The following is a 13,453-nucleotide window of genomic DNA, read 5'->3' as shown; positions in this document are numbered from 1 at the left end:
ATTGGGGGGAGGGGAGCAGGGAGTGAGAGGGGTTGGGGAGGGGAGCAGGGAACATGGTGGGGGGGTGGAGGGAGAGGGGAGAAAGTGTGGAGGGGGCAGGAGGAATGAGTGATAATGCACCCGGGCTCCTCAACTCCCCCCCAGATCCTAATCCATAATCAGGGCCTCCACAGCTGGACTTGAACCCCCAACTTTGGGGAGATCAATCAGTAGGGTTTTTGCTGAGTGCTTATTTTGTGCAGGGCACAGTACTAAGCACTTGGGAGAGTACAATACAATCCCTGTCACTCAATCAGTGGTATTTATTGAGCACTTACTGTGTGGAAAGCACTGTATTAAGCACTTGGAAGAGTACAGAATTCAGGGGGTCCAGAAGTGGACACTACACTGTTATAGTGTACTTTCCCAAGCACAGAGTATGGTGCTCTGCACACAGGAAGTGTTCAATAAATACCCCTGATTGATTGCTTGGTTGATTGATTGATTGATTGAGAAAAAGACCGAAAAGCAGCATGGTCTAATGGAGAGACTCTGGGCCTAAGAGACAGAGGACCATTTTTTTAATGGTATTTGTTAGGCGCTGACTATGTGCCAGGCCCTGAACTAAGTGCTGGGATTGATACAAACTAATCAGGTTGGTCACAATAATAATAGTAATAATAATAATAATAACAATAATGGTATTTGTTAAGCGCTTACTATATGCAAAGCACTGTTCTAAGCGCAGTGGGGATACAAGGTGATCAGGTTGTCCCACGGGGGGCTCACAGTCTTCATCCCCATTTTACAGATGAGGGAACTGAGGCACAGAGAAATTAAGTGACTTGCCCAAAGTCACACAGCTGACAATTGGCAGAGCCGGAATTTTGAACCCATGACCTCTGTACTTGTACATATTTACTGTTCTATTTATTTTGTTAATGATGTGCATCTAGCTTTACTTCTATTTATTCTGATGACACCCGTTCGCACATTTCGTCTTGCTGTGTCTCCCCCTTCTAGACTGTGAGCCCGTTGTTGTGTAGGGACCGTCTCTATATGTTGCCAACTTGTACTTCCCAAGCGCTTAGTACAGTGCTGTGCACACAGTAAGCGCTCAATAAATACGATTGAATGAATGAATGAATGAATGAATGAATGAAATGACTCCAAAGCCCGTGCTCTTTCCACTGAGCCATGCTGCTTCTCAATCCCCGTCCCACGGGGGTGCCCACAGTTTTTTAACCCCCACTTTACGGATGAGGGAACTGAGGCATCGAGAAGGGAAGTGACTTGCCCAGGATCACACAGAGGACAAGTGGTGGAGTCGGGATGAGAAGCCGCGCAGCTTCTACATGCAATCTCACTGGAGGCCTGCAGAGGACGCCCGCACCCCCCCAATCTCCTTTTTCAGTTCCAGGACAGGGGACCGGCCCGGCCCCGAAGGGGACACCTGTCCTGGGGGGGACACCTGTCCTCGGGGGGGGGACACCTGTCCTGGGGGGGGGACACCTGTCCTGGGGGGGGACACCTGTCGTCGGGGCACTCGGGGTGGTCCAGGAACGGGGTGCTGCTGAAGAAACAAGGCGGGGTCGTCCCAGCCCAGGGCCCTGACTCTATATATCTTTATATTTATATTATTATATAGTATCTTTTAGAGTAAATGTATAATTTACTCTAACTTGTACATATTTACTATTCCATTTCATTCATTCGTTCAATCGTATTTATTGAGCGCTTACTGTGTGCGGAGCACTGTACTAAGCGCTTGGGAACAACTAAAAGCATATTAACTGTCTCTATATGTTGCCAATTTGTACTTCCCAAGCGCTTAGTACAGGGCTCTGCACATGGTAAGCGCTCAATAAATACGATTGATGATGATATTAACAAAATAAAATAAATAGAATAAATATGTACAAATAAAATAAATAAATAAATAAATAGAGTAGTAAATACGTACTAACATATATACAAATCTATTCTATTTATTTTATTTTGTTAGTATGTTTGGTTTTGTTCTCTGTCTCCCCCTTTTAGACTGTGAGCCCACTGTTGGGTAGGGACTATCTCTATATGTACTTGTACTTCCCAAGCGCTTAGTACAGTGCTCTGCACACAGTAAGCGCTCAATAAATACGATTGATGATGATGATGATGATATACGGGTATATCCATATATACAGGTATATTTATTTTATTTTGTTAATATGTCTTGTTTTGTTGTCTGTCTCCCCCTTCGAGACTGTGAGCCCGCTGTTGGATAGGGACCGTCTCTATATGTTGCCAACTTGTACTTCCAGAGTGCTCAGCACACAATAAGGGCGCAATAAATACGATTGAATGAATGAATGAATGACTCCGGGATTCCTCGGGGGAAGAGATAATAATTATGGCATTTCTTAAGCGCTTACTATGTGCCAGGCACTGTGGTAGATCCAAGATAAGCTGGTTGGACATAGTCCCTGTCCCAGCTAGGGCTCACAGTCTTCATCCCCATTTTACAGATGAGGGAACTAAGGCCCAGAGAAGTGAAGTCTCCTCACCGTACCTCGTTCTCACCTGTCCCGCCATCGACCCCCGGCCCACGTCATCCCCCGGGCCTGGAATGCCCTCCCTCTGCCCATCCGCCAAGCTAGCTCTCTTCCTCCCTTCAAGGCCCTGCTGAGAGCTCACCTCCTCCAGGAGGCCTTCCCAGACTGAGCCCCTTCCTTCCTCTCCCCCTCGTCCCCCTCTCCATCCCCCATCTTACCTCCTTCCCTTCCCCACAGCACCTGTATACATGTATATATGTTTGTACATATTTATTACTCTATGTATTTATTTTACTTGTACATAGCTATTCTATTTATTTTATTTTGTTAGTATGTTTGGTTTTGTTCTCTGTCTCCCCCTTTTAGACTGTGAGCCCACTGTTGGGTAGGGACTGTCTCTATATGTTGCCAATTTGTACTTCCCAAGAGCTTAGTACAGTGCTCTGCACATAGTAAGCGCTCAATAAATACGATTGATGATGATGATGATGGTAGATCCAAGATAAGCTGGTTGGACGTAGTCCCTGTCCCACCTAGGGCTCACAGTCTTCATCCCCATTTTGCAGATGAGGGAACTAAGGCCCAGAGAAGTGAAGTGACTTGCCTAAAGTCGCACGGCAGACAAGTGGCAGAGCTGGGGCTAGAACCCAAGTCCTTCGGACTAGCAGGCCCGGGCTCAATCCACTAAACCATGGGGTTAGGGACACCCTAATTTTCTGCTAGGGGGTCCGGATAAAAGGGGAAACTGAGGCACGACAATATCCCCTCTACCCTCGCCCATCCTTCCCACGTTTCAGGCGTCCCCCCTGTCCTGGTTGTCTCTCTCCCCTCCCCTAAATTCCTGTTCTCTCCCATGGGACCTCCCCCACTCCAGGTGCCCTGCTCACTCCCAGGTGCCTGGGCCTTCGCCCCCGCCCCCCGAACCCAGAAGGCCAATTTACTGTGCCACTGCAAATTGCCCCGGGGAGACCCTTCAGCTTTGGAGGGGCAGGCTGAAGGTTTGGGGTGAGGTGGGGGTCCGGGAGAGGGAATAGCCTTGGATGATCTCCCCCCCCACCCCCCCAATCTCCCCGGTCGGGTCGCCCCCTCCCCTCTCTCTGGGCAGGGAGCAGAGCAGACAGAAGGACAAACGCATAACAAAGGAGCTGCGATGGCGGGGCAATGTCCGTCCGTTCCCCCCCTCCCCCTGCCCTCTCCCCGCCCCCTCCGGAACCCCGTCTCCCCTTTTCTCTCCGGTAAGGGGGAGTGTCGGGAGGAGGGGGGAATTCACCGTCGAGAGTGCCCCCCGCCTCTGCCCCAGGAGCTCCCCAAGCCCCCTGACCCGGGGGAAGGGATTTTGTTTACGGCCGCCTCTCTCCCCGCCCCTCAAATAAAGGGAGACCTGCAGACACCGTGAAAGATAATTGGGGGGGTGGGTTCACACCCCGGGCAGAGAGCATGCAGACTGAAGCCAAACATTGGGAGGCAGGGACCCCGCGGGCCCGGGAGTCAGAGGATCTGAGTTCTAATGCCGACTCTGCCATTTGTCCGCTGTGTGACTTCGGGCACTTCTCTGGGTCTTAGTTTTCTCATCTGAAAATGGGAATTCAACACTTTGTCTCCCTCTTATCTGGACTGTGAGCCTCGCGTGCATCCGACCTGATTATCTTGACTCTACCCTAGCGCTTGGTACAGTGCTTGACCCAAAGTGAGCACTTAACAGATACCACAGTTAGTATTAACACGCGCAGGACACCCACGCCATCCATACTGGCACGAAAGAGGGCAGAGACCACAGGCTCGAAATGCCCATACTTACCTATTCAAAGGACAACAACACACCTTCGGGCAGCCACAAGACTACACACAAGCAGAAAGTCAACACAACTGACACTGATACAGTAGATTGGGTAGCTGGAGACGCCCGGAACTGCACAAGCTAGAGAGACAGCAGGGCGCAGGTACGCGCACACATCCCCACTCCCTCTTGCTCTATGTCTCTGTTTCTGTCTCTGTCTCTCTATCTCTCTTCCCCCCCCCAGCCCCACGCAGATCCACCCAAAGATATTCCCAAACTTTGGCAGTGACAGAGACTCGCAGGCATCTGCAGGCAAAGAGCAACATCCCCCCATTGGAGTAAACGGGAGCAACCTGAGAGACAATGAGACATTTAGAGACAGCCACACACAGCTCAGATAAGAAGCACACTTGAGTCAAAGAGAGGCCTTCGGACAAACAAGAAAGGAAATTGTGTCAGACACCCAAAGAGGGGAGACACACACCCGCCTGCCCCCCCACAACCGGCACCCCAGGGAGACAAATAGAATCAGAGGGGTGTCCTCTGGGGGTCAGACAGGTAGATGTGAAGGACTGACTGAAAACCTCCGTCTCTCATGTATAGTAGTGGTAGCAGCAGCAGCAGTAGCCGTAATAGTAGCAGTAATGGTCGTAGTTGTCAGTCAGTCAATTGTAGCTACTGAGCTCTTACTGTGTACAGAGCACTGTATTCACTTGGGACAATATAACAACTTTTTCAGACACATTCCCTGCCCACAACCAATTTACAGTCAAAGTAATAGTAGCAGTAACTGTAGTGGTAGTATTATTAGCGCTAGAAGTAATAGTAGTTTATTAGCAGTAGAAGTAGCGTGGCTCAGTGGAAAGAGCACGGGCATTGGAGTCAGAGGTCATGGGTTCAAATCCCGGCCCTGCCACTTGTCAGCTGTGTGACTTTGGGCAAGTCACTTCACTTCTCTGGGCCTCAGTTCCCTCATCTGTAAAATGACGATTAAGACTGTGAGCCCCCCGTGGGACAACCTGATCATCTTGTAACCTCCCCAGCTCTTAGAACAGTGCTTTGCACTAAGTGCTTAATAAATGCCATTATTAGTATTAACAGTAGCAGTAACAGAGAAGTAGCCGCGGCCGGCAATATACCCTAGAGCCCCGCCCCCGACCTTCCTCCCAGCTCCTGCCAATCAATCATCATCATCAATCATCATCAATCGTATTTATTGAGCGCTTACTATGTGCAGAGCACTGTACTAAGCGCTTGGGAAGTACGAATTGGCAACGTAATCAGTGGTATTTATCCAGTGCTTACTCTGTGCAGAGCACTGTAATAAGCCCTTGGGAGAGGACAGTACAACAGAGTCAGTAGTCACAGTCCCCTGCCCACAGCTAGCTTGCAATTTAGCGGGGAAGATGGGCGTTAATCTAAGTCATTTTTAATATACCGGAGAAGGGAAGGGGACCCAAGCTAGCTCTCTTCCTCCCTTCAAGGCCCTGCTGAGAGCTCACCTCCTCCAGGAGGCCTTCCCAGACTGAGCCCCTTCCTTCCTCTCCCCCGCATCCCCCTCTCCATCACCCCATCTTACCTCCTTCCCTTCCCCACAGCACCTGTATATATGTATATATGTTTGTACATATTTTTTACTCTATTTTATTTGTACATATCTATTCTATTTATTTTATTTTGTTGGTATGTTTGGTTTTGTTCTCTGTCTCCCCCTTTTAGACTGTGAGCCCACTGTTGGGTAGGGACCGTCTCTATGTGTTGCCAATTTGTACTTCCCAAGCGCTTAGTCCAGTGCTCTGCACATAGTAAGCGCTCAATAAATACGATTGATGATGATGATGATGACCCTGAAAGACAGAACTGGAGCAGGGGCAGCTAGTGGAAGGGGGCTTTCCCAAGCGTTTAGTACAGTGCATTGTGCCCAGTGGGTAGTCGGTAAATACCGACTATTGAGAAGCAGCCTGGCTCAGTGGGAAAGAGCATGGGCTTTGGAGTCAGAGGTCGTGGGTTCAAATCCCAGCTCTGCCAATTAGCTGTGTGACTTTGGGCAAGTCACTTCACTTCTCTGGGCCTCAGTTACCTCATCTGTAAAATGGGGATGAAGACTGTGAGACCCCCAGTGAGACAACCTGATCACCTTGTAACCTCTCCAGCGCTTAGAACAGTGCTTTGCGCATAGTAAGCGCTTAATAAATGCCATTAAAAAAAAAATACCAGTGCTACCACAGAAGTTGGCGTGGTGGAAGGGCGGGCTCCTGCAAGAGAATTCTGAGGGAACAGTAGAGGTAGGGGAGAAGGGGCAACCAGGGTTGAGGCGGGGGGGAGTTGGGGGGCAGAGGAATTCTAGGGAAAGAGCAGGGAGCCAGCGTGGAGGAGCTGGGGGGGCTGGGGAGCAGGAAGCCGGGCCCCAGGGGAGCCATCAGGGCCCATTGAAAGCCTGAGCACTTGTTTAGGGGCCGATCGGCCGGCCCCCTCAGGGGACGGGGATTGTCCTGCCGGGCCCATTGTCCTCCCCCCGCCTCCTCCCCCCGCTCCTGCTTTGAACCTGACACTGAGACCTCCCCCCCCCACCCTCCTCCTCCTCCTCTTCCTCCCCGTCCCCTTCCCCCTTCTCCCCAGCCCGGGCCCGGGATGCCCGTCCCGGGGCGGGGAAGGAGATGAGGGGCTGAGGGGGCGGGGTACGCGGGTTCCGAGTGGGGACGGAGGGGGGAAATTGGGTGGGGGGGTGGACCACGAGGCGGGTTGGGATTGGGAGCGAGGACCGGGGCTGGGAAAGACGGTCAGGACGCCTGGGTCCCGTGGGGAAACAGGGCGGGGGCGGGGTCCCGAGCATCCACCGACGGGGCGGGGGGTCCGGGGGAGCTAGGCCGAGGGGAGCCTGGGGTTCTTCATTTCTTTTCTTTTCTTTTCCTTTCGAAGGGGGCTCCGCCCCCGCGGGTCCCGGCCTCAGTTTCTCCCTCCCCCAGGGCGGGGTCGGCCGGGGCGGGAGGGAGGGGCCTGAGGTCCGGCGCGGCCCCCCCCCTCCCTCCCCCGTGGGCCGGTCCCCCCGCTTAGGGGTCGCTGGGTCCCGGCGGCAGTCGGACGCGGCAGGCTGGGGCCCTCCCGATGGCCGGACACCTGGGGCCCGACTTCGCCTTCTCGCCGCCGCCCGGGGGCGGGGAGCCGTGGGGGGACCCCCGAGGCTGGTACGGGTACCCGGCGCCCCCCGGCGCGGCGGGGGCGGGGGCGGGGGCGGGGGCCGGGCCGGGGGGCGAGCCCTGGGGGGGCCCCTTCCTCCCGCCCCCCGCCGGGCCCCTCTACGAGGGCGGGGGCTGGGGCGGCTGCTTCGTGCCGCAGCTCGGCGTGGGGCTGGCCCCGCCGCCCCCGGACCCGTCGGGGCCCGACGGGGAGGGCGGGGGCGCCGCCGGGACCCCCCCCCCAGGGCGGCTCCCCCGAACCGGGGGGCTCCGGCCCCGTCCTGAAGCTCGAGCCGGCCGAGAGCGGAGACGAGGTGAGCCCCGGCCGGACCGTCGGGCGCGGGGCGGCGGCGGCGGGGCACGGGAGGGGAGAGGCAATCAATCATCATCATCATCATCAATCGGATTTATTGAGCGCTTACTGTGTACAGAGCACTGTACTGAGCGCGAGTCGGGGGCCGTTCATGTCTTCACCCCCGGAGCCGACGCCTGTTGGCGCGTGTCTGCGCCTGTATCTGCGTGGGTCTCGGGTCTGGGTGCGTAGAATAATAATAAAATAATGGCATTTATTAAGCGCTTACTATGCGCAAAGCACTGTTCTAAGCGCAGGGGAGGTTACAAGGTGATCAGGCTGCCCCTCGAGGGGGGCTCACAGTCTTCATCCCCATTTTACAGATGAGGGAACTGAGGGCCCGAGAAGTGAAGTGACTTGCCCAAAGTCACCCAGCTGACAATTGGCAGAGCCGGGATTTGAACCCAGGACCTCTGACTCCAAAGCCCGGGCTCTTTTCCAAAGCCCGTGCTCTTTTCCACTGAGCCACGCCGCTTCTCCTATCCGGTATCCGGGACCGTTTGGGGCTGCCCGTGCGGGGATGCGGCTGGGGAGTGTGCGGTGATTTGTGCGTTACGGATCATCATCATCATCAATCGTATTTATTGAGCGCTTACTATGTGCAGAGCACTGGACTAAGCGCTTGGGAAGTACAAATTGGCAACATATAGAGACGGTCCCTACCCAACAGTGGGCTCACAGTCTAAGAGGGGGAGACAGAGAACAAAACCAAACATACCAACAAAATAAAATAAATAGAATAGATATGTACAAATAAAATAAATAAATAAATGAATAGAGTAAAAAATATGTACAAACATATATACATCATCAATCATCATCAATCATATTTATTGAGCGCTTACTGTGTGCAGAGCACTGGACTAAGCGCTTGGGAAGTACAAATTGGCAACATATAGAGACAGTCTCTACCCAACAGTGGGCTCACAGTCTAAGAGGGGGAGACAGAGAACAAAACCAAACATACTAACAAAATAAAATAAATAGAATAGATATGTACAAATAAAATAAATAAATAAATGGAGTAAAAAATATGTACAAACATATATGCAGGTGCTGTGATGCGGCGTGTGTGTGCGGTGCATAGGGGGCAACATCGGTGGGGTGCTCCGCACACAGTAAGCGCTCAATAAATACGATTGATTGGTGTGTGCGGGAGCCGGGGGGTGGTAGCTGTGCTTCCCAAGCGCTTCGTACAGTGCTCTGCACACAGTAGGCGCTCAATAAATGATTGAATCAAGGGTAGATGCGAGGATGGAGAGTGTGTGTGTGTGTGTGTGTGTGTGTGTGCCCGTCGGTGTCCGTCGGGTGCGAGGCCCGGGCGGGGGCAGGGGGCGGGCGGTGTATCCGGGTTATGGCCCCGGGGTTAAGACCTCCTTATCTCTCCGGCGCTGATAGAGGGTCCATTCGCGTGGTGATTGTTCCCCAGCCAGCGCTGGGCGGGACCGGTTTCGGCTTTGGGTGGAGACCCCAGCGCTCCCCTCCGGGCAAGGGAGACGCCCGCGGGGGGCGGGGGGAGGCGGGGGGAGGGCAAGGCCCCGGGAGCCCCGAGGGGCCTGGCGCCCCCATCCCCAAGCTGCTGGACGCCTGCGAGCAATCAACCGGCCGCTGACTGTGTGCGGAGCCGCTTTGGGAGGGGGGGAGTCCAGTACGACGGAGTTGGTACCCCGCATCACCGCCGCCCGTGCCCCCCGCTCCCGGGGCACGTGGGAGCCTTCCCCCCTGCCCACCGGAGCCCATCCTGGCCCCTAGAACTCTGCCCTTTCCTCTGGCTGGCACCCTCATCGATTCCCATGCCCATTGCCCTCGCCCGCGGTTTCAGCCTTTTAACTCCTTCCCCGAACCCCCTGTGGTATTCCTTAAGCATCAGCATCATCAATCGTATTTATTGAGCGCTTACCGTGTGCAGAGCACTGGACTAAGCGCTTGGGAAGTACAAGTTGGCAACATATAGAGTCAGTCCCTACCCAACAGTGGGCTCACAGTCTAAAAGGGGGAAAGCGTTTATTCCGGGTCAAGTGCACCTCACCATTGGCTTCAAAGCAGTCCATCACCTTGCCCCGTCTCACTTCACCTCGCTACTCTCCTACTACAACCCAGCCGGCACGCTTCGCTTCTCCAGTGCTAACCTTCCCACTCTACCTCCATCTCGCCTATCTCGCCGCCGACCCCAAGTCCACGTCCTGCCTCTGGCCTGGGACACTCTCCCTCCTCAGATCCGACAATTACATTTCGCCCCCATCCTCCCCTTCAAAGCCTCACTGAAGGCCCGTCTCCTCCCAAATAATAATAATAATGATCACATTTATTAAGCCCTTACTATGTGCAAAGCACTGTTCTAAGCGCTGGGGAGGTTACAAGGTGATCAGGTTGTCCCTCAGGGGGCTCACAGTCTTAATCCCCATTTTACAGATGAGGTAACTGAACCCAAAGGCCTCCCCTCACTAAACCCTCCTTTCCCCTTCTCCCTCTCCCTTCTACGAAGCCCTGACTCGTTCCCTTGGTTCTTCCCCCGTCCCAGCCCCACAGCACTTGTGTACATATCTGTAACTTATTTATTTGCATTGATATCCGACTCCATCGCTCTGAACCGTAAGCTCCTTGTTGGCAGGGATTGTGTCTGTTATTGTTGTATTGTACTCTCCCGAGTGCTTAGTCCAGTGCTCTGCACACAGTAAGCGCTCAATAAATAAGATTGAATGAGTGAATGAATGAATGAATAAGCAGTGGGGGCAGACATCGGGTCACCAGGTCCCACATAGGGCTCCCAGTCTAAGTAGGAGGGAGGTCAGGTATGAAATCCTCATTTTACAGTTGAGGGAATGGAGACCCAAAAAGTGAAATACCTTGCCCAAGGTCACGAGGCAAAGTGGATTAGAACCCGGGTCCTCTGCCTCCCAGCTCAGGCTCTTTCCACTAGGCCACGCTGCCCCATCAATCAATCGTATTGAGTGCCCACTGAGTGCAGAGCACTGTACTAAGCACTTGGGAGAACACAACAGAACAGAGTTGGTTAGACGTGTCCCCTGTCCACATACCACTGATTGATTGGGATGCTACTAGAGGCCTCTGCTCCCCCCTTTCCGGGCTTTGGGAGCACGGTCCCTCACCCCCAACGCCCAGGAAGCCCCCAGCCTCACCCCCGCGGCCCTGCCCTCAGCAGGAGACCCCATCAAGGGAGGAGCTTGAACAGTTTGCCAAGGAGCTGAAGAGGAAGCGGATCACGCTGGGATACACACAGGCCGACGTGGGGGTCACTCTGGGCGCTCTCTTCGGTGGGTATCCCTTGCCCCACCCATCGGGAAGGGGCCTGCAGGGAGGGGGAGAGGAGAGGGAGGCGAGTGGGGGAGGCAGTTGTGACCCTTCCTTCACCCCCAGGGAAGGTGTTTAGCCAGACCACCATCTGCCGTTTCGAGGCCCAGCAGCTGAGCTTCAAGAACATGTGCAAGCTGAGGCCGCTCCTGCAGAGGTGGCTGGAGGCGGCCGACGACAACGACAGACTGCAGGAGGTGGGTGTGGGCGCGGCGGGGGAAGGAAGATGGTGGGAGTCTGCAGGGAGCCAGACGAGGGCCAAATGGGCATGTCATGAGAGGGAGGGATGTCAGGCTGGGCTGGGTGGGAGTGAGAGATGGCCGGGATTCGGGGGTGGGGGGGCTGGGGGAAACTGGCTGGGTGGGTGGGGGACGCAGGCTGGGGTAGTGAGGGGGCAATAATAATAATTATTATTATTATCAAGCGCTTAGTACAGTGCTCTGCGCACAGTAAGCGCTCAATAAATACGATTGATGATGATGATGATTGTGGTATTTGTTAAGCACTTACTAGGTGCCGAGCACCAGACTAAGTCCTGGGGTAGATACAAACTAATCAGTCCCACCTGGGGCTCACAGTCTAAGTAGGAGGGAGAACAAGGATTGAATCCCCATTTTACAGATGAGGGAACTGAGGCTCAGAGAAGTGAAGTGGCACCCCCTCAATGTCACAGACCAGGCAAATGGCCGGGCTGGGATGAGAACCCGGATGCTCTGACCGCCAGGCCCGGGTTATTCCCACTAGGCCACGCTGGGTGAGGGGTACTGCTGGGTAGGAGATGGGCAGGGTCGAGGTAGTTGCTGGAAAGGGGGAGGATGGAGGATGCCTTTGGGTGGGTGATGTGGGCTGGGATGCAGGGGGCGGGGGTACTGGGGGGGACCCAAGAGGGCTGGCGAGTGGGGGAGGTGGGCCGGGAAGGTGGACGGGGTAGGGTAAGACATGGGTAGAAAGGCAGGGTGGGATGGTGGGTGGATGTTATTGGGTAGGAGGAGACACGGGATGAGTTGGGAGATGCCAGGGGTGGGCAGGAGTAGGCCTGTGAAAAGGAGAAATGGGCTGAAGGTGAGGGGAGGTGTCAAAGTCATGGACTGGATGGGGTGAGACGTGGGCACAGGAGGTAGGGTAAGAAACACAGATTGGGTGGGAGAGTGTTGGGGTGGTGGGCATTCCGTGAGTGGGAGATGTGGCTGGGGGGAGTGTCAAAGTCTTGGACCTAGTGGGGTGAGACATGGGCACGGGTGATTGGTTAGGAGACACAGATTGGGTGGTAAGGCAGTGGGTGTTTGGTGAGTGGGAGGCCTGGCTGGAGGGGGTCAGGGTGTCGAAGTCATGGACCGGGTGAAGCAAGACATGGCACAGGTGGCTGGGTGGGAGCCTTGGTGGGGGGCGGGCATCAGAACCACCCACCCATGCGTTTGGGAGAGGTGGAGGGCCACCCTGACCCCTGGGCCGGTGCCCCCGCCCCCCGTGCCAGATGTGCAATGCGGAGACGGTGCTGCAGCAGGCCCGGAAGCGGAAGCGCACGAGCATCGAGAACAAGGTGCGGGGCAACCTGGAGACCATGTTCCTGCAGTGCCCCAAGCCCAACCTACAGCAGATCAGCAGCATCGCCGAGGAGCTCGGGCTCGAGAAGGACGTGAGTCGCCCCGGACCACCGCCGCCCCTCCAGCCCCCACCCACTCCCCATCCTCCACCTCACGACCTCTTCCCCCTGACCCCCCCCACCCCAACCGCCCCGTTGCAGGTGGTCCGCGTCTGGTTCTGTAACCGCCGGCAGAAAGGCAAGCGAGGAAGCGGCTGCTCTTCAAGGGAGGATTTCGAGACGGCCGGGCCCTTCCCCGGCGGTGGCCCCGTGCACCTCCCCCTGCCTCCCGGCCCCTCCCTCGGCCCCCCGGGCTACGGTGGTCCCCCTTTCGCCACCCTCTACTCCCCCGCCCCCTTCCACGACGGAGACGCTTTCGCCCCGGTTCCCATCGCCCCTCTGGGCCCCCCCACGCACTCGAGCTGAATGGGCCGGGGAGACGGGGCGGCTGGCTCAGGGGAGGGGGGAGCGAGGCAGAGCCCTCGTAGAGGGGAGACAGAGGGGCGAGGGGAGAGAAAGCAGGAGGGGTGGGAAAGAGGAATGGGGGTTGGGGTGGGGAGACCCAAGGCGACAGGCCCCCTGGGGGTGCCGGGGAGGAGGCTGGAGCAGGATTCAAGTTTTTTTTTTGAGGGGGGTGGGCGGAGGGCTGGGAGTTCTGGGGTTGATTGTTTATTTTTTTTTTTTCCCCACACACCTGATTGCTCTTCTCAATAAAGAGGCCCTGAGCTGGGATTCAGCCAT

General features: G+C 55.3%; 1 protein-coding gene across 1 annotated transcript; it reads left to right on the top strand.

The window, feature by feature from the left end:
- The first annotated feature begins 7,395 nt into the window (after positions 1-7,395).
- Positions 7,396-13,138, top strand: POU5F1 (POU class 5 homeobox 1). The gene is made up of 5 exons (XM_038768977.1): positions 7,396-7,780; positions 10,953-11,093; positions 11,197-11,327; positions 12,605-12,766; positions 12,875-13,138. Exons 1-5 carry the CDS (start codon positions 7,396-7,398, stop codon positions 13,136-13,138), a joined length of 1,083 nt encoding a protein of 360 aa, XP_038624905.1.
- Positions 13,139-13,453: the final 315 nt, after the last annotated feature.

This window comes from Tachyglossus aculeatus, chromosome Y4 (genome assembly GCF_015852505.1).
Source record: "Tachyglossus aculeatus isolate mTacAcu1 chromosome Y4, mTacAcu1.pri, whole genome shotgun sequence".
Classification (NCBI taxonomy): Eukaryota; Metazoa; Chordata; class Mammalia; order Monotremata; family Tachyglossidae; genus Tachyglossus; species Tachyglossus aculeatus.
This window is presented reverse-complemented; position numbering and strand designations above follow the sequence as displayed.